General features: G+C 45.7%; 1 protein-coding gene across 1 annotated transcript in view; it reads left to right on the top strand.

Annotated features, from left to right (window-relative positions):
* The window catches only part of Igf2bp3 (insulin like growth factor 2 mRNA binding protein 3), a 122,284-nt gene that overhangs the window by 89,720 nt on the left and 4,570 nt on the right, over nucleotides 1-27,994 (top strand). Inside the window, exons 6-11 of the mRNA XM_052173691.1 lie at nucleotides 2,214-2,495; nucleotides 7,577-7,711; nucleotides 9,092-9,214; nucleotides 11,009-11,144; nucleotides 12,736-12,861; nucleotides 23,712-23,828. Of these exons, the coding sequence (XP_052029651.1) occupies nucleotides 2,214-2,495; nucleotides 7,577-7,711; nucleotides 9,092-9,214; nucleotides 11,009-11,144; nucleotides 12,736-12,861; nucleotides 23,712-23,828 (919 nt within the window). The remainder of the gene's footprint in view (nucleotides 1-2,213; nucleotides 2,496-7,576; nucleotides 7,712-9,091; nucleotides 9,215-11,008; nucleotides 11,145-12,735; nucleotides 12,862-23,711; nucleotides 23,829-27,994) is intronic.

Here is a 27,994-nt window from a genome sequence, read left to right as displayed (position 1 = left end):
CCCCACATGTGTGTGAAACAGGCAAGGGCTGAGCCATCTGCAGAGGTCCTGCACTTAGCAGCACGGGAAGAGGGACAGAGCACCTTGCTCCTGCTGTATTTGGGAACTCCAGATCTTGACAAGGGTTCATTTGTGTGCCAGGGGAAGCAGGGCAAGGCAGCACGGAGGGGGAAACAGAATCCTGTGTCTGAAGACAGCCTGCACTTCTGTGGCGGCTGCCTGGGCTTCCCGACCCGTTCTCAGACCCTTGTAGTGCCAGGACCACCTTATAGCCTCCTCTTCCCACCGAAGAATTGAGGTGTAGATGCCCATTAAGAAAAGGAAGAAGCCAGAAGTGGCCGTGTGGAGCTGCTAGAGAGAGTATTTGATGCTTTTATCTTTACCTGCACAAGCTGAGTGGCAGAGCAAACAAAATCTGACCAGGAAAGTGGGAGAACCCCTCCTCCACCCCCCATTACATTTTGCTGTGCCCCAGGGAGTTGGGACACACTCTTAAGGGTGTGCCTTAAGAGCTTGAGTATTTGAACACTTGAAATCTTGGCTCCATATACTGCACCAGTTTATCAATTCCTTGTCTGAAGTATGTAAGGTAGACTGCAATGGGAATAGTACATTCAAACAAAAACAGACTGCACAGGATATTTGGTGTATGTACTTACGTAGACTTTTTTAAAAGGCAAAATTAATCTGTATTCGTGGTAGGAGATGAGAAATTACTGAAGCAGGACCCTGACAATTTTCCTGTGGTACTGGCATGGCATGTCCTAATTCTTGGTTTGAAGGGACTATGGGATGACTTGACAGGTAAGGGTCCTTGCGTCCTGACAATGCAGCCTGACAGTCTAACTTTGTTTGGTCCTCAGAACCCACAGAGCGGGAGGGAGAGGCCGAACTAACTCCAGAGCTCTTCTCTGACCGTCACAGACACCCATACACCCCCATCAGCAAGCATTCGATTTTAAAACACATTGGAATGTGTGCTGGAATTGTGTGTATAAATGTCACAAAAAAGCTGAAAATGTGGGCCAAGCCTCAAGTTCTCATCAAGCAGATACAAAGTGTAATAGGTGGATGAATAGAAGAGTAGCTTCCCTCCTTCCTTTTCTTCCATCCACCTTTCCTCCCTCTTGCTTGTTCCCTCCCTGAGATCAGATCAGAACCCCGCCCAAGATGAGGGAACTGCTGGTGTTTCCTGGGTGAGGCGTATCAAGAGCTCTTACTGAGTACAAGGCCTGTGTCCTGTTGCTGCAGGGGTGGGAACGTGTGCTTGGCGACTCTTTTTTTTTTTTTTTTTTTAATATTTTTATTTTCTATATTCTTTGTTTACATTCCAAATGATTTCCCCTTTCCCGGATCCCCCCTCCTCATATGTCCCATAAACCTTCTCTCCATCCATTCTCCAATCACCTCCCTCCTTTTTCTCTGTCCTTATATTCCCCTCCAATGCTAGATCAATCCTTTCCAGGATCAGGACCCTCTCCATACTTCTTCATGGGAGTCATTTGTTATGCGATTTGTGCCTTGGGTATTCAGGGCTTCTGGGCTAATTAATATCCACTTATCAGAGATTGTATTCTTTTGTGATTGGGTTACCTCACTTAGGATGATATTTTCCAGATCAAACCATTTGCCTAAAAATTTTGTGAATTCATTGTTTCTAATTGCTGAGTAGTATTCCATTGTGTAAATATACCACATTTTCTGTATCCATTCCTCCTTTGAGGGGCATCTGGGTTCTTTCCAGCTTCTGGCTATTATAAATAAGGCTGCTATGAACATAATGGAGCATGTGTCTTTATTGCATGCCGGGGAATCCTTTGGGTATATGCCCAGGAGAGGTATAGCAGGGTCCTCGGGATTTAAGGCCTCTGCGTGGGACAGGGGATAAATAACTCTGGAGCTGTGGACTCCTTTTCTTGGGAGTATTTCCAAGCTATTACTTAGTTCTTGATTTAACCAAATTAAGAATCTACTGTGACTTTTTGTTTCTATTTCTCACTGGTTAATGGAAATCGTGTGCCTTTGGAACCTGCGAGTCTTTCCTAGTGAAGACTTCAGAGAAGAGTGTGGTACTGGTAGGACTTGTCCTGTGCAGTGACTGTATTAGTCAGCTTTGGGACTGAGAACTCCTAGTTGAGGAGCTGGATTCTGCTGTGTGCAGGTTACCATGTCTTGGCTCTCCTTCCCAACCTCTGCTTCTTGTACCTTTTCAGAGCCTTAGACAAACTGAATGGATTCCAGTTAGAGAGCTTCACCTTGAAGGTCGCCTACATCCCAGATGAAACCGCTGCCCAGCAGAATCCCTCGCCACAGCTCCGAGGGCGCCGGGGGCCAGGGCAGCGGGGCTCATCCAGGCAGGCGTCTCCAGGGTCAGTGTCCAAGCAGAGACCCTGCGACCTGCCCCTGCGGCTGCTGGTTCCCACCCAGTTTGTTGGAGCCATTATAGGAAAAGAAGGTGCCACCATTCGCAACATCACGAAGCAGACCCAGTCTAAGTGAGTATGTGGGAGTGAGTGGGCATCTGTCTTCCTCTTGGGTTCAGTATCAGGGTTTGATGCAGGAACCCGATGTCTTTCTGGACAGAGCTAGGAGTTCCCTTCTACAAGACCCGAGACTGTGGCAGGGGAAGCCTTGTCACCTGATCATGCCTTGTTGGTATAAAACCTCAAAGGAAAATTCATTTTCTCACATGAACGGAAAACGAATGGTACTCGATGCCACGGTGATGGGAAAAGCCCCACAGGCTACAGGGCTGCGCATGGGTCATTTGTCCCCCTCCACTCTGCCACTTGTCCCCCTGCTGCCTGCACTGCTCCACCTGTCTTATCTCGGCATCAGTGTACAGATGACATCCACTGGGTATGGTGGTGCACCTGCCTCAGGATCAGGAGTTCCTGAACATTTTTAGCTGTGTAATGAATTTGGAGATAGCTGGGGCTACATCAAACAAACAAAACCAAAGAGGGCTGGCAAGTTAGCTCAGCACATCAAAGCATTTAATCGAGGGGACCAGGGGACCAGCCGCCTCCTGCATTCCATCCTGCATCCTGGGATGGAAGGAGAGAGCAGGCTCCTGAAAGTTGTCCTCTGACTTTTCAGAAAAAGTTCTTCACTCACTCATTCATTCATTCATTCATTCATTCATTCATTCATTCATTCATTCATTCATTCTCTCACGCCTGCCTATAGTAGCCAGAAGAGAGCATTAGGTCCCTTAGAACCAGAATTATAGGTTGTGTGAGCTTCCTGGTGTGAGTCCTGGAGACTGAACTTAGTTCCTCTGCATGAGCAAGTTTTCTAGCCCTTCAGACCTTTATCCAGGTGCATCCAGGCATGCCTACTCCCATTCTCTCTCTCTCTCTTTCTCTCTCTCTCTCTCTCTCTCTCACGCATGCGCGCGCACACACACACACACACACACACACACACACACACACACACACGGGGGAAAAAAAGGTTCCATCCTCCAGTCTAAATTTGTCCTGTGATTAAGCTGAACTTTGGTTTTGGATTTTTCGAGATAGGCTTTCTCTATGTAGCCCTGGCTGTCCTGGAACTCACTCTGTAGACCAGGCTGGCCTTGAACTAGAAATCTGCCTGCCTCTGCCTCCCAAATGCTGGGATTAAAGGTGTGCGTCACCACTGCCTGGCTGCCACTGCATTTTCAAATGATCAAAATGGCTGTGCATGAATTATGTTTGAAACCTATCACCCAAACCGAAGACCCTGTCTCAGACTGCAAGTTACAGGTTACTTTACAGGTTTGCATCTACCGTGCAAACCTTGCTTTGTGCAGTCTGTAGATATTTTGATTCAAAGAAGCTTGCTGATGAACTCTGCCTCCACTGCGGCCTCTGTGGGTGCTGCCACATGGCAGACGCATTGCTGGCCCTGCTGAGCTGTGCTCCTGAAGAACTGAAGCCTTCCCTAGGGAGGAAGTTACTAGGGGAAGGGTTGTGTGCAAACCACGTCTTTCCGCACCGTGACCTGGCTACAGAAATGACTCGATGACTTTACTTTTTAGATTTAGTAAGAATAAGGGTTTCCTGTGATTAGAGAAATTAAACATGGTCTTTTTCTGAAATTAGCCTCGTGATGCACTTTGCCTGCCTGTGCCTGAGTGTCCCAGGAGCCTTAGGAGGACGTTTATAGTCATCACAGGTGGCTGCTTGAAGCCAGAGGGGAGATTGATTGTCATGCAGAACAATCTAAAAGGATTATATCTAGTGATGGGACATCCTATCCTGCACACCCCACTTTGAAGCAGGAGACACTGATTACTGAATACCCATGTACAAAATTAATGATTGCAAATCCATAAGCAGTCCATGGGGAGAACAATTGAACCATGATCTAGGTCAAGGCCTCTTAAATTTTCCATGTGATCCTATTTACCTAGGAAAATTTTACATATCCTTGAGAAACTGGTCTGTAAGGTTCAAATCAATCATTTACTGATAATAAATCCTAAAAAAATATATTTGAAAATAATTCTTTGCTATTCATGTGATTTGCCAGTTAAAGATGGAAACTGATTTTGCACAGTAATGAGATAGAAGCCTTGTTTGTTGCCACACGAAGAATTAGCTCTTGGCAGAGAAGTTGGCACTGTCGGCCCTGGGGCAGCCTCACGTTTTCACGTTTTCACAGTGCACGGGGTCGAGGCATTGATTCTGCACTCAGGGTTGCACATCCTACTTCAAAGAAGTGTGTAGCACAAAATGGTACAAGTATATTTAGGCCCTTCTAAAAGTTGCTGGAAATTCTGTCCCAATCCAAATCCAAAATCATTTAATGATTCTTTTAATGAAACTCAAATCAGCAACTCAAACACCAATTTCTAAAATCAAATATTCTCACACAGTGCAATCCAGAAATGCCAGTTTGATGTATGTTGAGGAATGATGGTAGGAAAGTGTCCGAAGCCTTTGTTTTCTCAGTTAAGCCTTATGTTTCTTTAAGAGCAGAATGCTTTAGGTGTGCAGTAAGAACTGGTTCTGCACCTGACCCTGCCTCTGAGTGGCTGAAGGCCGTGCTCCTGGTGTACAGGAAACACTCCGGTGTGCAGTTCAAAGCAGGCGTGTTGTCTGCAGGACAAGGCTGCAGCAAAGCTACATGAGCCATGTCCGAGTGCTTCCAGAAACACATCGGGCTCAGCCCACCTGAGAGTGGGAAATGAATGTTGGTTACCTCCTGTTCAGACATCTTTTCTATTACAGACATGTTCATAGCCTCACATTTAGTAATGGGGCCCGAGTGAAGCTGTGACCGCAGTTTAAGAAGCCAGGCCCAGATCGATGGGTTACCTGGCTTTCATCTACCGTGCAGACTGCCGTGCTGCCTTCCTTGCGTACCTTTGGGGACCTAGGACAGGTGCTTCTCGGTGCAGCAGCTCTCGCTCCTTCGCAGACTGCTGATGAGCTCTGCCTGTGAAGGAGCCTAAGTTGGACGTGAGGCAGGCAGATGGGCAAAGCAGAAGGGAGTGGGTTTTGTCATATCTGATGATCGGTCGCTGAGCTGTGCTGGTGGATTTAATTAATTCTCGCCGTTGTAACTAATCATTACCAGAACCCATGTTTCTGGAATAGTTCCAAGGGAGGGTGCTGATCACCAGAGCAACATTGCCTTCTCAGGACAGAGTTTGGTAGCCCTCGGCCCAATAAAAGGGTGGAAATCTACAGCACAGGCAGGGTGTGAGCATGTTAGAGGACAACCACATGGCTGGTAGTGACTAGCTTGTAGAACTGGTTAGGAAGATGGGATTGGAGCTGCTATCTTGACATACTTTATTATATGTTCAGAGTACTTACTTAATTTCTATATTAAGTTACAGATTTTAATTCTGAGGCAAATTCCAATAAAATGAAAGGCAAACTTAGTTTTATTGGCTTGTTGAAATGACTGTTCTCATGGTGGTGAGTCCTTAAGAGAGGAAGAAACTCAAAGGACCAGCCAGCAGCTGCGTAGATGTCCCTAAAACACACGCTTAGAGGTAGTTAATGTTCTTACAACAAGCAAGCTTAATTCATGGCTAATTAAAATTGAACAAATGCACAAATTTTTAAAAAGAATGAATTAATGAATTAGATCCTTGTCACCCCAGTCGTTAAATTTTGGGCTTTGTATCTTTATGTAGTATCACTTAGGTGCATCTGTCAACTTGTAACTTTAAAGATGATACATGGTGTTGTCACTTAAGATCAAGGAGTTCTTACTATATTACCATGGTCTGTAACAAGTAGCTGCAGATGTAGCTTAGTGGTTCTTGTTCCCTGCTCCCAATGTCCTGGGCACCATCTCTGTATCACACAGGAAACCAGCTGTATGAGTTATACAGACAGACAGCGACTTAACCATCTCGTTCCAGCTAGCAGAGTAGTAATACCAAGGTTTCTTTTTTTTTTTTTCTTAGTGGAAATAGTATTATATCACCACACCATAGTGGTAACTTCACCACACCAGCGCTTTCTGACTAGAGGTGGTTATCTGCATGAACATTTGGCACTTTCTAGAGAAGTTTTTGATTGTCACATCTGAGTGGAGGGTACTACTGCCATCTATCTAATAGGCAGAGGCAACAGCTGCTGCTAGACCCACAGAAAGAATGAACTTGGCATAAAATGTATGAGTGCTGAGGGCGAGAACTCCGCTCTCAGTCAATCCACTCTTTGGACTGTTAGGTCAGAAATGGTGAGGACACGAGGTGGCTCAGCAGAGGAACAGGTTTGCAGAGGGAGCCTAACCAGAGTGTGACCTATGAATCCATGCAGGTGGCACAGGCAGGTCCCCAGCACTCCTGCTGGGAGATGGGGAGTGGGGACAGAGGACTCCAGAAAACTGCAGGCCAGCTTGGAGAACAAAACACGGCAGAAACAAGAGGGACCTTTCATCAGTGAAACTTGTCTGTGGGCCGAGGCTGAAGTTGAGTGTCTCAGTTACGTGTCTAGCTGCTGGATAAAACCAGCTTAAGGCAGGAAAGGCTGTCATTGACTCAGGTTCTAGGGAAGACAGCCATCGTGTAGTGATGGGGTAGAGCAGGATGCATTTTGTCACATTGTAGCACAGGTAGCAGGCAGGAAGGAAGACTCCTGTTCCTATTGCTACCTCCTTTTAATACAGTCCAGGATCCCAGACTGTGAAATGGCGTTGCTTCCATTTATAGTGTGCTTTCTCCAATCTATAAACTCAAACATGCCTGGAAATTTGTTACCATGGTGACTGTAAGCCCCATCAAGATGACAGTATTACCCGTCATAACAAGAATGCATGAAACTTACCAGGTTTGCACGAACTGGGCGTGGTGGTGAGTGCCTGTGGTCTTAGCACTCTGCTGGCAGAGGCAGGAGAACTGGAAGTCAAAGTCCTTTCCCACTTGGTAGGGAGTTTAAGACTAGCCTGGATACATTGGACCTTGTCTTAAAACACCCCCACCCATCTGTAATGTACTGGTGCTGACAGCTGATCACGGCCGTCCTTTGCTCCCCTATTCCTGGGACTTGCAGTTTGTAACTGAAGACTCCTCTTGGTGAACACACACTGACTGTTCTCATTTTCCTCTCCTCATGCCTGCTCTCAGAATCGATGTCCATCGTAAGGAGAATACAGGGGCCGCGGAGAAGTCCATTACTATCCTCTCTACCCCTGAAGGCACCTCTGCAGCTTGTAAGTCTATTCTGGAGATTATGCATAAGGAAGCGCAAGATATAAAATTGTGAGTAACGAGGTCTAGCCTGCAAGGAGGCTTCTTTGCTTTGTTGCAGATTTCTCTGACCCGGTTCTTGGGAATTGCTAAGCAGCAGAGGGGATGCTATCCTGATGAGATAGTGTTTGCTACTATTGACTTAGTGTGAAACATGAAGTCTTTAGAAACTGAAATACTCCATCTTCATTCATACTTGGATATAGAACAAGCAACCTTAACGGGGCGGAGACATGCACCTAAAAGGCAGCTGGGGCATATGGCCAATCAAGGGCTTCACCCCAGACGGCCCCGCCCCACCATGCTTAGTAGGGCATAGAGGTGTGGCAGGGCCTGGAGATTGCTGGCGACTGGTCTGGGGGATCAGTCTAGAGCTGAGTGTCTTTGCCATCAGAAAATTAGGTTGGGTTCTGTGCCACTTTGATGCACTGAACAGAGCAAGGAAGGCTCAGGGAGGTAGCCTGGGGCCTTCGCCTTATTCACTTTGTAGGCCCACTGTGTGTATGCTTTAGTGGCAGGTGTTTGTGTGGGCACAATAGTGCTTTCAGTGTAGAGAAAACAAAGACAAAGCCCACTGTCATGGAGTCCCCTCTGGCAGTTTAAGAGCAGCATATGTAATGTGGACATTTTGACAGGTGCGTTGGGGAAGAAGTCCGGTGGGTAAGGTGTCTGCTGAGTGAGCCTGAGGACCTGAACCGGGTCCTGGGCCCAGCAGCGCTGGCTGTGCTGTGGCATTTGTGTGTCTCTAGCTCTGGGGAAGCAGAGACAGCAGGTCCTGGGCGTTCTCTGGCCAGCATGTCTAGCCAGTCACAAGGTGGTGAGCTGTAGAGGCAGATACATGACACTTCTGGCCAACACATACGCACTCATGGATGCGGACACCTGCGTGCATGTGTAACCACACTCACACCACCTAAATGGGAGAGAGAAGGAGAGCAGGGCTCCCCAGAGGCCCAGAGCACGGAGAGCTGGCTCCATTTCTCCCCGGTCTCCCCGCTGGGACCACTACTGCATGTCAAGTGCTTGCTCATCTCTGGGTGTATGGTTGCAGGGCTAGCCTGCCATTGCACTTTTGAGCAATGTGTTATATTTTGTACAGTGTTTTGATTTATACATTGTGTTCTACTTTGACTAAGAGAATCTATCACTCAGTGTAGTATTACCTGATGTGACTAAAAGAAAGACTGTCTTAAAGATGAATTCCTATGTAAACAGCCTGCTGTTACCTGCCCTCCCCCCTCCGACATGCGAGTTCTGGAGGGCAGGTTAACTGCCTGCCCACTTTGCACTGGAGCCTGTGTGAGGGTCTGTTCTGCAGGCAGGGAGGGAATGTTGGTCTTTTGGTCCAGTGGTTTACTTTCCCTGACTTTATGACCGTTTTTCTATTTACAGCACAGAGGAGATCCCCTTGAAGATCTTAGCGCACAATAACTTTGTAGGCCGTCTCATTGGTAAAGAAGGAAGAAACCTTAAAAAAATTGAGCAAGACACGGACACTAAAATCACCATATCTCCGTAAGTGCCGTCTTGTTTGTGAATCAGAGACTTTCATTCATATCCTGTTTTGAAGCCTCGTGTTTGGTTCACAGCTCCCTGCTCACAGCTGTTTCTGCTCTGCTGCTCTGCTGAGAGCCCGCTTCTCAGCCTGCTGCCTGCCCTGTTTCTAACCATCGTGGAAGTATCGTGTGTTCTCACAGGGGCGGCAGGCATCTGAATAGTCAACATTCATATTTTCCAGCCAGAGTCTTCATGGTATTGTTGGTATTTATTTCCCAAGTTGGAATTTTAACCTAATTTATTTTTTTTTGCTGTATTACAAATTATTCCACCATTTGACAATTTAAGACAATAATCAACCTTTTTTTTAAAAGAATTATTTTATGTATGCCAGTACACTGTCGCTGTCTTAGACACACCAGAAGAGGGCATCAGATGCCCATTACAGATGGCTGTGAGCCACCATGTGGTTGCTGGGATTTGAACTCAGGACCTCTGGAGGAGCAGTCAGTGCTCCTAACCACTGAGCCATCTCTCCAGGCCCAGTCAACTTGTATTGCATGGCTCATTTCCGTAGGCCGGCGACTCAGGACCTCAGCATGGGGCCTGCCCACAGGGCTGCTCTTGAGCAGCAGAGGGAGCGAGCCAAGGGAGAGAAGGTCCTGGAAGCTGCAACATCCTACGATGAAAGCTCAGAACTCATCGTACAGTCTACACAAGTCAGCCCTTTTCCATGTATGAAGGGACTGCAGATTTCTTTCTGGGGGGCATAATTTTCAAGGTGTGCTATCACACCTGGGTACATGCCTACTGTGATAATAAGGAAAAGTTTCTCTTTTTCTGGGGTAATAATCCATGTTTTCTATCATAGGACCCCAGAAGGTAGGAAATGGCATATCATCTGTAAATGGATGGCGAAGTTACAATACAATGCTTGACAGGATGGCTTGAGAGTGCAGGCTTGAGCTACGTGCTTACTCAGCCTACGGACACTTAGACTCCGTTACATTGAACTCATGCTCTCATTATATGATTTACATATTAAACACATATGAAGAAAAGGAATAGTAGCCCATCCATCTGATGCAAGGGTATTCTCCTCCACCACGTTCCTAGCAGTGAAAATGGGTGTTTAACTCTGAGAACATAAAAGACAGTCACCTGTGCCCCCATCCTTTGAGTCTAGGTAAAGTCCCCTACCCGTGGTTAAAAGTTGACTACTGTAGGCTTAGGTGTGCACAGATCTAACTTTTCATGGCTTTTGAAGCTTCAGTAGGACCTGAGCTAAGCAAAGAATTTCTTAATGTTGATGTCTATTTAGGGGTTTAAGTAGGGTCAATATAGACTATTTAAAAATTTAGTCAAGATGGCTTGATTTATGTTACTTCCTTTAGCTAACTTTATATTCTGAAAATATTGGAGAAAATTGAGATGCTGATCTGCCCTTGGGGAGCGAGCGCTTTAGTGCATTCACCTGCTTGTTTCAGAAAACACTCTTGTCACCTGACTCTATTCTGACTCGGATTGACCAGTAAAGCCTGGGTGCTTCCTCCTCAGTTCGCGGTCAGGGTGGAATGAGAGGCTCAGAAGTATCCTGTGTTCAAAACATGGACATAAGGAAACCATGTGCGAGGCCGCCGCTGCGGGGGGTGGGGCGGGAGGGATGTCATTACAAGATGGGGTTCGGGTCTTTGGGTCTTGATCCCACTCTTTCTCATGATGCTGGACCAGCCTTTGGGTTTCAGTTGCCACGTGGGGCTGATTGTCACCCGTCTCCTGCCGACATCCTTGTTCTTCCTGTCCTGCCCACAGATTGCAGGAACTGACTCTATACAATCCGGAGCGCACCATTACAGTGAAAGGCAGCGTCGAGACGTGTGCCAAGGCCGAGGAGGAAATAATGAAGAAGATCAGGGAGTCGTACGAGAACGATATTGCTTCCATGAATGTTAGTTCTAGTGTGGGCATGTCATTGTTCTGATGGCGGGTTAAAAACTGTCTTTTGCTAGGAACTCTTTCAGTGGCTCCAGTGCTTCAAGTGTCCTGAGTGAGTTGTCAGGACCGTCCAAGTCCCTGAGATGGCATACAAGCTTATATAGCTGTTGGTGATCACTAACAAATCGGTAGCTTTCGAGCCTTGGCTCCTTGGTACACAAGGAATGATTAATACCTGCCTACCAAAGGCTGTTTACCTCCTTTCCTGTGTTAATTTGAGGATGTGAGCATTAGGGGCAGGTGAATTAGGTTTGTGAGCCACAGCTTTCTTCTCTGTGCGGGATAGCTGGTGTCTCCTGTTTTATGTGCTTTTTAAGAGTACATCCGTACCACGCATGTGAACTTACTCAGAGAAAAGCACAGGCAGGCTTAAGTGCCAAGGCCACCGGTGTGCAGAGAGGCAGCCACCTGGCAGGCTGCGGTGGGCGGATTGCAAGGTCAGGTCCATCCTGAGACTTCAGAAGGTCCATGTCTTGAACATAGTAGGTATGTAGATTTAGGGGCTAGTGTAGCTTCTGGGCGAGCGTGTTTGCCTTGCATGCCTCAGCCCCTACCCTGCAGAGTAACAAAGCAGAAACACAGGTTTGAATATTACTGTGTTACCCATAGAAACATGGGAGACTGAGAATTTCATATGGCCAATGTAACTGAGGCTTTGAAAGCAAACTCCTGCCACTATTTAAAGGGCGGAATGGTGCAGGCAGTGGAACAGCTCAAAAGCCCTCTCCCTGCTGTCTAAAAGGACCTCACTCCTTAACGGGGAGGTGAGGAGAAGGAGGTGCTTGATTTAACATGCTTCCTGAAAAGGGTGCCGCTATACAAGCAGCCACAGTACCTATACACAAATATTTAAAAAATAAACACGCCAACTTAGTATTCCCTCCATGGTTCCTGTGTCCTCCCAAAGGTGTGCTTAGTGTGAAGACTGGGCTTCTTTTTTTTTTTGGTTTTGTTTTTTTTTTGAGACAGGGTTTCTCTGTGTAGCCCTGGCTGTCCTGGAACTCACTCTGTAGACCAGGCTGGCCTCGAACTCAGAAATCTGCCTGCCTCTGCCTCCCAGAGTGCTGGAATTACAGGTGTGCGCCACCACCGCCTGGCTGGACCTGATTTTTTAAGAATTCGGCTAGAGGCAAGGACTGAACATCTCTCCCCAGCACTTGTTCTGAGAACCTGGTGAGCTTTCAGAAGGTGCAGCTCACTCAGTTCCCCTTCGGTACTGCAGACCGAGGCTGTTGATGGAAGACCAGCAGTGTGCAGAGCACCCTTCTGTGCTCTGAGCTAGAGAAGAAGGGAGGGACCATACTTCCCGTGCCTGCCTTGGAGACGCCTCAGTGCAGTGCAAACCAGCCCTCAAATTTAACAGTACTGAGAGGTGCAACACTCCAATAATCCTATATGAATACCTACTATGTTAAAAATCAAGTCTTAGTGTAGTATTTTTTTTCCTTTATTGTATAAAAGGTCACAATCTGAATTCTGACATTTACAAATACTCACTCCCTTGAGTCTTGGTAGAAAATTTAAGGTCCTCTTTACCATTGCAGCTTCAAGCACATTTAATTCCTGGATTAAATCTGAATGCCTTGGGTCTGTTCCCGCCCACTTCAGGGATGCCGCCTCCCACCTCAGGGCCCCCTTCAACCATGACTCCTCCCTACCCACAGTTTGAGGTAAGTTCTTTGGCCTTTGCTGCCACACTTAAGTGCCACAGTAACGCTACAGTCTGAGCTAAGTGGTAAAATGTCCACGCCAACTCTGTGTCATGTGATCTGTAACTTGTCAATGGAAACTTTTAATTAGATCCCCAAGTAATAAGCGTGAGTTGTTTTGAAGTATTTGGGGTGGTAGAATTATGCAAATATGTCATTTCAATAAAGAATAGTTTTGATTGATTTGTTTTGTTGGTTTGTCTTTTGGTTCAGTACTCCAGAGTCAAGGCTGATAGTTTTAGTGTTGAAGCAAAGAGGTTTTTAGATTTCCATGCTAGACCCAGTGTGCACACTTGTAAGTTTAGCACTCCTGCTGAGATAGGATTGCCAGGTTGAGGTAATCTGGCTTCCACAGCAAGACTTTGTCTCAAAGAAAATTTTTTCTTTCATTTTTACCACCTAGAGGTTAACTGCTTTAGAAGGCCTGGATAGACTGGGCTTGATTTCCATTGAGTGTCGTATGTTCCTGGTCAGTGAACCAAGGGAGTGTATCTCACAGTTCTCCTGTGTTCGTGTATAGACCATGGAATAGCTTGTATTCTGTAGAGATTATATAATAAATGCATTTATTATTGAGACAGGACTTTTTGTAAAAAATTTTTTATGTGCATGAGTATTTGCTCGCATGTATGTATATCTGTACCACATGTGCCTGGTACTGACCGATGTCAGAAGAAGGGGTACTGGAGCTGTAGTTATGAATGGCCATGTGGGTGCCGGGAATTGAACCCAGGTCCATAGTAGGAACAATTGCTTTTAACACTGGCACAGGAAGTTTAGACAGTCTTTCTTTCTTTCTTTCTTTCTTTCTTTCTTTCTTTCTTTCTTTCTTTCTTTCTTTCTTTCTTTCTTTCTTTCTTTCTTTCCTTCTTTCTTTCTTTCCTTCTTTCTTTCTTTCTTTCTTTCTTTCTTTCTTTCTTCTTTTTCTTTTTTTCTTTCCTTCCTTCCTTCCTTCCTCCTTCCTTCCTTTCTAGATGTATTTATTTATTATATGTGAGTACACTGTAGCTGTCTTCAGACACTCCAGAAGAGGGCGTCAGATCTCGTTACAGATGGTTGTGAGCCACCATGTGGTTGCTGGGATTTGAACTCAGGACCTCTGGAAGAGCAGTCAGTGCTCTTACCCACTGAGCCATCTCTCCAGCCCTAGACAGTCTTTCTATGTAGCTCAGGCTGACCTCATACTCGTCTTTCTACCTGGCTTTTCTGTGTTGTGAGCCATCATGCTTTTTGAAAATCTTATTTTGATATCCAGTTTTTGAGAATAGGTCTGTAATGGAAAAGACACTTATCCGGGAAAGTACAGCCTCATTGAGTTTGCATCATTGGTCTTCAGCATTCTTGGGTCATCCGTGATGGGTTTCTTCCTCCATTTGTTTGACTCTGTTAATACAGCTACCATGCACCCTAAGAGATGTTCAAGTGCTACAATTTGAGAATTTAACTGTGCCACTACCTAGAGTAAAGTAAGTTGATGTTGGTATTCCTTAGGAGCACTAGGTTACTAGCCCGTCAGCACTGTACCATTTCAAAAGTAAGAATTTCCTTTTCTGTTCCTGAACCTGGTGTTACGTTTGTGCTTTTACATGAGCAAAGCCATGGGGAGCAAGCCAGTCAACAGTGTTCCTCCATGGTCTCTGCTTCGGTCCCTGCCTCTAGGTTTCTGCCTTGAATCTTGTATCTTTCTCTGCCACTCACCTGCCACATCTAGTTGTCTAAGCTTGGAAACTATGTAACAAACTGAGGTTGGCTTTCACAATGGTAACTCAATAAGCACCTGGAAGTGATAGTACTTATGCACCTGTATCTTCAGCTACTTGGTGGGGTGGAGCAGACTAAAGAAGGGAGAACTGCTTGAGCTGACAAGTTCACATCACCCTGGGCAACCTGGAGAGCCTGTGTCACTAGTATAGTGCACACAGATTGTCAACTGAATATCAAGTATGAATAGATTGAGTATACATACATCATGTGAAGCCTTCAGCTCAGATCTGGGGACTGTGAAGTAGCTGGCAGGTTTGTGCCTGATAGTCTTGGGGAAAGAAGATTGGAGTGGCAACAGTGTGACCTAGCTGTGCTGTGAACTTGTGCTGCTGATGGGCAGGCTCCTCGTTGCCCTGGGTTTGTTTTCACAATGAAAACCTATAATCTCAGCCTCTAGTGGCTGGGGCATGAATATTGCTGTGAGTTCTAGGTCAGGTTGGGCTACTTGGTGGGACTAGGCAAGCCTGGGCTACAGAGTAAGATCTCAACTTGAAAGCAAGTAAAGGGGATAGAGACCTGTGTTTCTTAGGAAACAAAGGCAGGTGGACCTCTGAGTTCAAGGCCAGTCAGGTCTATGTAGTGAGTTCTAGGAGAGTCAGAGCCAAGTACAGATTCAATCTCTATGTTCCCCCAGAAAGCAGAGTTTAAAACTACATAAAAACATGTGTAATTTACTTATTTTCTTAAAGAATTTCCCTTAGAATTGACAATAAGGTATTTTCATGAGGTATATTTAGGTTGAGAGGTAGCGGAGAATGTTAAAACAGGCAAAATGAAGGCCACAAACACTATAGGAAAGAAGTATAGCTTAGATTTTGCTTTTATATTCTGATGGTGAGGTCTTTAAGAAACAGTGGTTTTAGGGGACTGGAGAGATGGTTCAGTGGATAAGGGCACTGGCTGCTCTTCCAAAGGATTCAGGTTCAATTCCCAGGTCATGACTGCCTGAAACTTCAGTCTTAGGAAACATAACATCTGGCCTCCACAGGTACCAGGCACGTGCACACACACACACACACACACACACAATAATAATAATAATAATAATAATAAGAAGAAGAAGAAGAAGCAAGCAAACATTGGTTTTTATCAGTCCTGTGGAAGTTAGCAGGAAATTTAAACTGGGTCTTAGGGTGAGGGCTCTCTTGCCTTACGATCCCTTGTTTTCCCACCCTTCCTTTTCTCTGCTTGCCTCTTCCCTCCCTGGTGCAGTTGTCATCCACCCCTGCAGTCTTTGTGCAGCTCAGCATTCCTATCTCCCTGCCTGGGGGAGCTAGCACTTCAGGGCCGATTTCCCCCAGGCCCAGGCCGGCTGATTAGAATCCCCTGGGAAGGGCCCTGCCCAGCTTCCTTTGAAAGCTCCCAGGTAATTTCATTTGTAGTAAGACCGGCAGCAGCAGCCACCCCCTCAGCCCACTTTCCTGAATCTGATCTCAGTGGGATAGGGCAGAGCTCGAGTGTGGCCTTGTAACTGTTGAGGAGGTTTCCTGCTGTCAAGAACTGCTCCACAGACTGTGCTAGGCTGGAGAGGAGCCATGGTGGCTGGAGGAAAGCATATTTTCTTCTCACATCTGTGCATGTAAGAAAAGATTTGAGGAGAGCATAAACATCCCGCTAATGTGTTCCTCTTTTTATCCTGTTCTGTTTTATTTCAGAGACTAGTTTAACACCCCCCAACACACACACACACACCAAATCCCTTCACCGGTTTATCTTGAGAGCACCTGTCATTCAAACTCTAGGCATCCATCAAGCCAAAACATGTCTGTGGGATGCCGCCATGCGTCTGTTCTCAGTCTTCTGAATCTACTGTGGTATGCTGTGTAGAGGGAGAATGTGCTTGTCTGTGTGGTATGGGAGCAGAGGGCTAGCTTAAAAGTTGTCCTAGGGCCAACGGTAGATGGCCCAAGGCTTGTGGTGAGCCTACTGCTCCTCCCAGGACCATTTAACACCATTCTTCAGCCCAAAGTGATGACTCAGACTCTAGCCAGTGGTTTTCAGTCCAGCAAAGAAACAAAAAATAATGTCAATGCCTGTAAGGGCGGTGTCTGAAGCCTGCATTGATATTTAACCCTTGGTAGACACCCAGCTTTGCCTAGCTGCAAGAAAACTGGGAAGCAGTTGCTCTAGGTGGAGCAGTGTGTCTGTTACACTTGGGTAGGAAAATCAATGTTAGAGCAGCCATTCCCGTCAGTCTAGTGGACTTGGCCTTTTCACCTCTTAAAGGGAACTCCAGAGCCTGTGGGTTCTTTCAGAGACAAAGGAAGGAAGACTCTAAGACATGCAGAGCATAAACAGCTGTTCTGAGAATTACCTTGTGTTTGTGGATACCAACTGATACACATTCCTCTTCCATACAGATGTCTGTGACTCTCAGCTTTGTTTGTAAATTCAAATCACTGATATGTTAGTTGTTAGTCCCCCAGTTTGAGTTAACCCACAGTTGACCATTGCTAAATATTCATTGAGGAGACAGAGAGAGCTCATTTGTACAGCTTTTTTTTTCTGTTTTGTTATTGTTCTAGCATATTCCTCTCTAGCTTATCTCAGAACGGGCTATAGAAAAAACAGTGTGTGTAGGGCTTTGAAGGAATCCACTAGGGGTCTTGAAGGCACAAAGTAGTATATATAACTGTACTTACCTATTTGTAAGTGGAACCACTTTGGGAACTGCATTTGTTTGTTTGTTTGTTTTTTGTTTTTTCAAGACCGGGTTTCTCTGTATAGCCTTGGCTGTCCTGGAACTCACTCTGTAGACCAGGCTGGCCTCAAACTCAGAAATCCACCTGCCTCTGCCTCCCAAGTTCTGGGATTAAAGTGTGCCACCATTGCCCGGCCCGGGAAATACATTTTAAAAATTATTTTATATGTATATAAAATAATTGGCCTGTGTATGTCTGTGTAACACACCTGAGAAGACCAGAGGAGGGTTTTGGATCCCCTGGAACTGTAGTTTCGAAAGATTGTAAGACAACATGTGAATTCTGGGAATTGAACCCAGGTCTTCTAGAGAAGCAGCAAGTACTCTCTCAACTGCTAAGCCATCTCTCCAACCTAGAAACTATAATTTTTTTTTAAGAGCAACGGTTAAATTTACCAGTTTTGTTTTGTTCTGTTTTTAGATGAAGTCTCATATAATCTAGGTTGGCCTCATATTCACTGTGTAGCCAAGAATGATCCTGAATTTCTGGTCTTTCTTTCTCTGAAGTGCTAGGATTATAGGTGTGCACTACCCTTCTTAGTTTTCTATTGAGTGGGGATTGGGCTCGGGACTTGGGGCTATGCACAACTGCTGAGCTATATCTCCAACCCTCAGCATCTCTTGTCTGCTCCTTTTGTTATTATCTCATTGAAGAATGTAGTATTGTGGGCCCTGGGTATGAGCTAAGGGCTCCCAGGAGCTTACCCTGGTACGCTGAGTACCCTGGGTACCTGAGGTGACCGTTCTTGTGATAAGAAGCTTTCTTTCTTCCCGTTCTTTCCTTGTTTGTGGTTAGGAAGGTAGCTCAGTGGTAGAGCTCTTTACTGTGCAAAGCTCTGGGTTTGATTGATACTCAGTCCCAAAAGAAAGACCTTGCTATTGGTACTTATCTCAGAGAGTTTAGAATACTTATTAAAACCATTTTCATCTTTGATGTTGTGTGGGGGTAAAAGTGAATCTCTGCTTTTATTATAAATGCATATTGCTTATTAAGAGGAGTTTGGGGCTAGAGAGATGGCTCAGCAGTTAAGAGCACTGATTGCTCTTACAAAGGTCCTGAGTTCAAATTCCAGCAATGACATGGTGGCTCATAACCATCAGTAACAAGATCTGACGCCCTCTTCTGGAGTGTCTGAAGGCAGCTACAGTATACTTACATGTAATAAATAAATAAATCGTTAACGAAAAAAAGGAGTTTGACTATGTGTGCACCTATGTGTGAGTATGCATTGTGCACATATATGTGAGTGTGCATGTGTGTATTTGTAAGGTGCGCATGCATCAGTGTGAATGTAGAGGTCAGGCACTGGCTTTGTGCATCATCTTGCTTTCTGCTTTATTTTTTATATTGTGTGTTTCTGTGTGTTCGTGAGTCTGTATGGTATGTGTTTTGTGTTTCTTTATATGGTGTATGTATACATGTAGGCATGCACATGTGTATGGATATACATGCACTGCAGCTCAGGTGTGGAAGTCAGAAGAGGGGGGCAGTCTTATACTTCCACTTTGTGTGAGGCAACTGCCTGCCTCAGATCCTCATGCTTGTGACAAATACTTTGAACCACTGAGGCATCGCTGTGGCCCTCCATCTTATTTTTTGGAGTCAAGTTCTTTCATTGTGTCTGGTGCTCACTGATCTGCTCTGCTGCCAGCCAGTACGCTCCAGAGTTACCTGTGGGGTTACACTCAGGTGTACAGTTGCATCCCACCGTGCCTGGCTTCTCCTGAGTGCTGGGTTTTAATTTACTAACACATCTCCCTGTCCCTGAGAAGTAGATTTTGGTGTGTAAACCACCCCCCAGTACCAACACTTGTGTGGACTTTTAGAATTGTCTGTCTTCTTTATGTAGATTTCATGTCTGCCCTGTGAGAGGAGGAGGAGTCTACTGCCTGTGGGTAAACCTATTGCCCTGCTCCATTCCAGGTCTCTAACCTCTCATCCTTCCAGACTATTCTCTCTCCCACAACTTCTGAGGTTGGTTTCCCTAAACAGCCAAAGTGATACATCTTTCACAAGATTTTGGAAATTCTCTAGTTCCTGCCTGGAAGCTGGTTCAGTCAGTACTTAACTGGCAAGACCCTCGTTTATAAATGACAGGAACTGCTCCTTTCAGAAATGCCCAAACAGTAGGGAGCGAGAGCTGGAGCTGGCAGTGCATAGCTGGCCGTGTGGGCAGCTTGCAGTTGGGTTGGCAGGAAGAAACCTGTGTGCTTGTCTCCACAACTCTGATAGCTTCTTTGCACCCTTCTCTGAAGGCTCCAAGATAGTAGTTTGACCTTGAAGTGGCAAGTATTCTGCTCTGACAGGGGCAAGAAACATGAGCACGCATCCTCTGTAGGGCACCAGAGGCACTCTAAGAACAAACTCCTTACAAGGAGTTGCTGTCTCCGTCTACGGCCAGGTAGTATCTTGTAGTCCTTAAGATTTTTTCATTGTGGGTGCAGTAATACATTTCTAAGCAAGTAAATCACTGCATCATATGAAGCCTTGATTTACTTGGTTATGGGGAAAACTTCCTTTTTCTTTCTTTTCTTTTTTTCATTTTCTAAGCTTTAGTATTTTGTTCGGGTCATAGAGTTGAGTAAACTTCGTTTTAGTTCCAGACCCAAATCTAGTTAAAAACAACTCCTCCCCCAAGTACCTATCTTACAGTCCAAAGGAAAACACTGGCACCCTGCCAGGTTCCTGGAGGCTGATCTCTTGGCTGCCAGGCACGTCTCCATGCTTTTGTGATGCCTGTGATTTTGTTCCCTGCAAAGTAAATACACTTAACCTCACTGTTTGCTATTGCTTGTATCTTCTCGATAGTGGGTGATTAGGAATTATTCACTGGCAGACTTCACCAGTTACTCAAACGTTCAGCCACACAGCTCTATTCGCGTTATTTCAAGACACAGCACAGTGCTTGCCAAGAGTCCGAAGGAAGCTTTGCCACAGGCATCTGGCAGCAATCCACTGCGAAGCAGGTTGCGTCCTGTGACTGTCACCTCAAAGAGTATATGCAGGAACAGCTCTCCTGTGTGCTTGCTCAGGGCAGTGAACCTGTACCCAAGGAGTGTGTCAGGGGGATGATGGTGCTGAGAGGCTTTTCATCTGCCCCCTTAGGTTTGCCAGTCAAAATGAAATGCTGTGCTTATCTGGGGTAGAGCCTGAAAACATGGCTTCTCATGCTGGATTCCATGTGAGAACACACTGTACAGACAGTCAAGTGGATGGATGTTTCCACAAGCTGCCCGTGCCTCAGAGGAAAATTCCCTTGTGAAATAATTTATGTTCGGCGAGATGGCTGGGGAATGGAACTAGAGCCGGGGAGATGGGTGATGTTCAGAAACGCTATCTTCTAGCTTCAGACGGCCAATGAGTCACTTGAGATGTGTTGCCAACAGTGCACACGGCTTCCCTCCTGTTGGTCTGGGGCACCGTTGCCGGTATGGACAGCACAGTTGCTGCAGACGTGGCTGTTCTGTTGGGCAGGTTCTCATGCTTTCAAAGCAGCAGCTTCCAGCAGCACATCACAGCACGTTCAGGCTGCAGACTCCTCACACTGCACATCACAGCACGTTCAGGCTGCAGACTCCTCACACTGCACATCACAGCACGTTCAGGCTGCAGACTCCTCACACTGCACATCACAGCACGTTCAGGCTGCAGACTCCTCACACTGCACATCACAGCACGTTCAGGCTGCAGACTCCTCACACTGCACATCACAGCACGTTCAGGCTGCAGACTCCTCACACTGCACATCACAGCACGTTCAGGCTGCAGACTCCTCACACTGCACATCACAGCACGTTCAGGCTGCAGACTCCTCACACTGCACATCGCAGCACGTTCAGGCTGCAGACTCCTCACACTGCACATCACAGCACGTTCAGGCTGCAGACTCCTCACACTGCACATCGCAACACGTTCAGGCTGCAGACTCCTCACACTGCACATCACAGCACGTTCAGGCTGCAGACTCCTCACACTGCACATCACAGCACGTTCAGGCTGCAGACTCCTCACACTGCACATCACAGCACATTCAGGAAGCAGACTCCTCACACTGCACATCACAGCACGTTCAGGCTGCAGACTCCTCAGACTGCACATCACAGCACGTTCAGGAAGCAGACTCCTCACACTGCACTCTGCTGCTGTTGTGACATTGTATTATGGTCATTTCAGCTGTTCCTTTTCCAGAGGTGGGGTGGGGATACTTCATAAGACAGTTCTAAAATCCTCACCAGGTCATTCATTTTTAAAATTCAGCCACCCACATACCCCTTTCTTCTTTGAAACAGGGATTCTCTATGAAGCCCTAGCTGTGCTGGAACTGGCTCTGTACACTAAGTTGTCCTTGAACTCAGAGGTCCACGGCCCTGATCTTTACATTTCTTACTGCAAATAGCATCTTCCATTTCTAGAGATGTAAACATGGGAACATTTTCTTTAAAGCACAAATGTGACTTTCCTTTTTCCCACCACTGTATTTTTATTTCAGTTGGTGGTGTTTATGTGTATGGGTGGTTTGCTTGCATGCATGTCTGCAGCACATATGCAGTGCACAGAGGTCGAAGGAGAGGGTAGGTCTCTTGGAACTGGAATTACAGATGACTGTTAGCCATGTGGTGCTGGGAGTTGAATCTGAGTTCTCTGGAAGAGCAGCCAGTGCTCTTAACAGCTGAGATGTGGCTCTATCCTACAGTATATATGTTTTTCACAAACAAACTTATGTGCAACAAGCTCCAGAAAAGTAATTTATCCTAACCATAGTTGACAAAAATGTTTAAATAGGAATAGAAACAGGTCGGGTTATCTCAGCCACAAGGGGTAGCTCCCTGAGGTCCTATCTTCCTTCCCCATCTCAGCTTCTTCAACTCTTTTCTGACATCTTCGTGGCCCAACATGACGCCTGTGGACCCTCCCCCAGACCCTTTGGTGGCTGTCTTAGGGTTTTATTGCTGTGAAGAGACATCATGACCTCTGCAACACTTATAAAGGACAACATTTAATTGGGGCTGGATTACAGTTTCAGAGGATTAGTCCATTATTATGGTGGGAAGCAGGCATAGTGCTGGACAGGGAGCTGAGAGTTCTGCACCTGGATTGGCAGGCGTCAGGAAAAGAGCGCCACTGCGCTTGAGCTTCTGAAACCTGAAAGTCATCCTTCCCATAACACACTTCCTCCAACAAGGCCACAGCTCCCAGCAGTGCCCACCCCAGAGCCTGTGGGAACCATTTTCATTCCAACCCTACCACTGCTAATGTTAAAGCTTCCGGAGCGGCAGGCCTCCAGTTGTTAGAGGTGAGAACAGCTGTGTGAGCAGCGAGTTCTCCGTGAGAATGCTCACCCCACTGCTGGCACTGCACCTTGGGACGGCTTGCAAGGAATTTGGTCACTGAGCTGTCTCTGTCCATTAGTGACTGTGTCCTTTAGCCCTGCTGTAAAGGCTATGTGACAGGAGCCTGGAGAGGGCACGTGTGACCAGTGTGAAGCAGGGATGCGTGAGTCCATCTGTGTATAACCTTTCAGGACTTAGCTTTCAAAATGGTTTCTATTTGTATATAAGATGCCAAGGAGCCGGGCGGTGGTGGCGCACGCCTGTAATCCCAGCACTTGGGAGGCAGAGGCAGGCGGATTTCTGAGTTCGAGGCCAGCCTGGTCTACAGAGTGAGTTCCAGGACAGCCAGGGCTACACAGAGGAACCCTGTCTCGAAAAACCAAAAAAAAAAAAGAAGATGCCAAGGGAGTGCACGGGAGGGAAGTGTCTTCTAGGGTTGTTACTAAAGTAAATGGTTTTTCTTTTAATTCTGTCTTATGTGTGCTAAGTGTAGAATGATGTGTTCTGCCATGATATAGGAGCCGTTTACTCTTTGTGTTTAAGAATTAAAAGCCTAGGCTGAGGATTTAGATCAGTAGAAGAGTGCTTGCGAGTGTTTCCTTGGCTCTGGGGGGGAGCGGGGAGAAGAAGGAAGAGGAGAGAGAGAGAAAGCGAAGGGGGCGGCTAAACTCTGGACTTCCGTATCCTTCACTTCTGTGTCGTTTGTGATGTAATCTGAAAGCCACCTTGGATATCGTCTATATGTTTTAAATATTAATAAAAAGGAGGCAAAGTCTCTACAATTCAATGAGATTTTGAAGTTTAGGAAAACTGTGTAGACAAAGGTGAGATTTTAATGACTGGTCTTTTCAGGACCAACTTTGGCTGAATAGGTAAGCTCTGGTTAATTCATTACGCTTTCCCATGACCCTCCTAGTACTCCTACTGTAAGAGAATGTGCCTATGCCAAAGGTGAAGGTGCCAGGGATTTATCTGCAGCAAATAAGCATTCTTGTCTGGCTTTCTTTTCTTACAGCAATCAGAAACGGAGACCGTGCACCTGTTTATCCCCGCCTTGTCTGTTGGCGCCATCATTGGCAAGCAGGGCCAACACATCAAACAGCTCTCTCGTTTTGCAGGAGCTTCGATTAAGGTACTGTTCTGCATACCGCGGCTTGGTGGGCTGAATTAGGAGTATGACAGGAACCTTACAGCTGTGGCTTAATTGTCCTCAATTAACATCTCTCTCAGGAAAATTGGTCAGTGGAAAAGCCAACTGGACACCATCTTGGTGCCTCTGAGATCCTGACTTACAACTTCCTTCTAGCTCACCTCCACTTTCCATGCATGCTCTTAAGAGTACTGTCTGAGCCTGGCAACGGTGTGCACTCTGTTAATCCTACCACTCAGCAGGCAGGCGGATCTCTGAGTTTGAGGCCAGTCTAGTCTACACAGAAAAACCTTGTCTTGAAAATAAAACAAAAATCAAAAAGCCCAAACAAACAAACAAACAACAACAAAAAGAGCCACGTCTGTTGTTACCCAGCCGATGAGGATGGGGATGTAGTGAAGTCTTTCCCATAAGTTCACTGCTATGGGATATGAGAGGCAGTAGGGAAATGAAGTTTTATGTTGTCAGCTAAACATTTATTGTGTAAATGTGGAACCACTAGTATTTGTCAAAAGAGATTGTTGTCTCTCTGCAGGATCTGTATTTTGATGTGTTGATGCAATTCATTATTAAAGGTGTTTGTGTGCATGCGCACCTATGAGAGGGTGCCTGAGCATTATGTGTACATATGGAGGTTAATGTCTGCTGTTTCCTCAGTCACATGCACTTGTATTCTGAGATAGTGTGTTACTGACCAGCTTACTGACTCAGTGGGCTGCCTAGCCACTGAGTTTCAGGACTCGTGTGTCTGCCCTTTCCAGCTCTGGTCTGTTTATATAGATGCTGGGATCTAAACGGGCTATCAACCGAACCACACTCCCATTCTTGGATCTTGCTTTAAAACAATCCAGGTTTGATAAGTTCACAGCTTTCTCCTGGAAACCATAAGTGGGAGCTTTTAAAGCTCCTTTTGTGTGTGTGTGTGTGTGTGTGTGAGAGAGAGAGAGAGAGAGAGAGAGAGAGAGAGAGAGAGAGAGAGAGAGATTGAGATTGATGTAATACAATTTCTGTACAACATATACATTCCACTTCTGGAAATCTATCCATGAGAGATGAAGCTTAGCACCGGCTCCCCTCCCCCAACGAACACTAGAATGTTAATAGCATTTTTTTGGTGACTATCCCAAGTGCCCTTCATGTGCTGATAAACTGTAATCCTCCATGCAGTGAGTCTGCCCAGTAGATGCCACTGAGTCACTGAGGTATCCACTGGAGGTTAACAGTGTGGGGGAAATTTCATGTATTGTGGTGATAGAAGTTGGAAAGGAAGCCCTCACACTATATGGTCCATTTATGGAATAATTCTGGAAAAGGCAAGCTACAGGGACAGCAAGGGCATCTGGTGGCTAGACACTGACATGGGAGAGGCACAGAGACACTGCTTGAGGGGCTGGGAGAGTGAGGACAGTTGTGTGATTGCTTCGTGGGGCTGGGGAGAGGACTGTTGTGTGACTTCACTGTGGGGGTGGCTAACCTGAGTACATACTTGTCACCCCATAGAACTGAACAACTAAAGGTAAAATTTGCTTTATGTAAATCAAATTAAAATTCAAAACACAGAAACAGCCCTTACATTACTTTCTTGTAGAAGAGACAGCAAAATCGAGGGACAGGAAATCCAGTTACTATCAGCAAGTGGTTAAGGAACGGGCATGGGAACAGTGAAATGTGAAGTCTTTACTGCCTTATTCTTAAATTTTTGAAAACCAGTGTTTGACAGGTGGTGAGATGGCTCAGCAGTTAGGAACACATACTGCTGTTGTTGAGGACCTCAGTTCAGTGTCTTTAACTTAAGTGTCAGGATCCAGCCCACTCTCTGGCCTCTGTGGGCACCTGTACTGAGGTATATACTCCATCGCCAACACACTTACGTACACTTCTTATTAAAATATTTTACAAAATTAATGTAGCACATGCTCACATACACAATGAAGTGTGCTCCCTTCTTCCTGCCTTTCTTAGGTCCTCTAACTGGACTGGGGAAGTGTGTGCTCAGAAGGCCGGAAAGTGATCCCGATTGGCTGCCTCTTTTGTATGTGATACAGGATTAGATATGGTTATCTTTTTGTGCATTTTTATTACATAGGTACCCCTGTGGACCTCATGGTCTCCCTCCATTGCTCTCTGCCTGCCGTATTTGTTGCCTTGGGACAGGGTCTCTCACTGAACGGGCAGGGTGCCCGGCCAGCCACTGTGTTTTGGTGATCTCCCTGTCTCTGCCTCTAACACTGAGGGGCCAGACACTGGCATCTGGGCCTGGCTTCCTCTTTGGGTGCTGGGGAGTCACACTCTAGCCCTTGTGCTCACCTACCATCTCCTGCACCCTGAGGCAGATATCCTGTACTACCAAATCACCATTTAATGTGCTCACTTATTTTTTGACATTGAAGTTACTCTTAATGTATCCACAGTAAATAAAATAACACAACCTTGTTTCTTTAACAGAAGCTTATATGAATAGACTTGGTTGTCAAAGGATAGGAGGAACCCTTTTCCATCCTTTAAGAAATGGTAGCCAGGGGCTAGAGAGATGGCTCAGCTGGTAAGAGCACCGACTGCTCTTCCAAAGGTCATGAGTTCAAATCCCAGCATCCACATGGTGGCTCACAACCATCCGTAAAGAGATCTGACACCCTCTTCTGGCGTCTGAAGACAACTACAGTGTACTTACATATAATAAATAAATAAATATTAAAAAAAAGAAAAAAAAGAAATGGTAGCCAGGCTGGTGGTGGGTGCACATACCTACCTTTAATCCCAGCATTTAGGAGGCAGAGGCAGGCAGGTTTCTTTGAGGTTAGCTTGTTCTACAGATCGAGTTTCAGAACAGCCAAGGCTACACAGGGAAAAACAAAAAAACCTATCTTGAAAAAAATGAAGGCTGTAGAAGCCATATATACTGTCAATGTGTGCATTTCTTTAGCCTCGGTTTTGTCATTGAAAGGATTTAAAACAAAACAAAGAACATAAAAAAAAAAAAAAACCAAAAACCAGCTGGAATGCTATTACCTGTCAACACAACCCCAGGAATCTGGACTAAATGCAAGGAACTGTTTGCTTGTTTTTCAGACTCAAAACAAGTCAGTGCCCTGCACAGAGTAGGTTCTAGGTTTCAGACTGACTCTAAGTGACAGAATGGCAGCTTTATTTTGAAGAGAGCTGAAAGCTAGACTTGATTTATCCTGAAGTCTTCTTCTAGAAAACATCAAGTAATTAGCAGTGATGATCTTCAGTGATCAGAGTGACTTGTATTTTTGTTGTTGTTCTTACACGGTTTTATAATGTAATGTAATGATTAGGTTTTATTTGCATAGCAAGTGTCAGTGTCTCTCAGTTGAACCGAGAGCTCATCAATAAGACTGTTTGGCTGCCTGATTGATCTGAGGAACCCATTTTATCTCTTTATGCTGGGATTGTACAAGTGAGCAGCTACACTCTAGTCCTTGCCATTCACAGCAGACTTCTTTCTGAGCCATCCCCTTTGCCCAAATGCCCTTAAAATCATTCCCGAATTGGGTTACAAAACCCTTTCTTGTGACTCTGGGCATGCTAGCTCCTCTCTCTACATTTCTGCACTGTTTCCCCAGCCAGAACTTTTGATTTCATATACTCCATGAAAACTGTCTCAGTTTACCTGTCTCCTGCTCAGTTAATATTGTTTAATGGCCTATGTCCTTCTAATGAGTAGATTTGGGAGCAATTTACCCAGTAGTCTTAGCAACAAAAAATATAAAAATAGTTTAAGCAATCCAGAGAAAAATTTCCCTTCATTTAACTGTAAGAAGCACAGCTGCCTCGACATGGGTGTGTTAGCTTCACAACTGAGGAGCCCAGAACTTCTAATGTGTTACCACACATCATGGACCACTGGAGTTACAACTGAGAGCACAGGCAGGGGACACCAAGCTCTCAAGTCTTTTAACTACGTAATCGTGGATAGGGTCCTTTAATGTCCCCAGCCTTCTGTGCTCCCATTGTAAAGTGATTGTTCTTTAGCTAGGTGTAGTACGGGTTGGCTCAGTGGCTGTACATGCAGTTTTACACAAGAGTCAGGCACCATTTTAATACTCAGTAAATAGTGGGCTATACCTGACTGGCCCTTATTAATCATAGCCTCTCCATAATTGCTTTCTAGAAGGCATTTAATT

This window comes from Apodemus sylvaticus, chromosome 2 (genome assembly GCF_947179515.1).
Source record: "Apodemus sylvaticus chromosome 2, mApoSyl1.1, whole genome shotgun sequence".
Lineage (NCBI taxonomy): Eukaryota > Metazoa > Chordata > Mammalia > Rodentia > Muridae > Apodemus > Apodemus sylvaticus.
The sequence above is the reverse complement of the archived record's forward strand: the minus strand, read 5'-3'. Positions and strand labels throughout refer to the sequence as shown.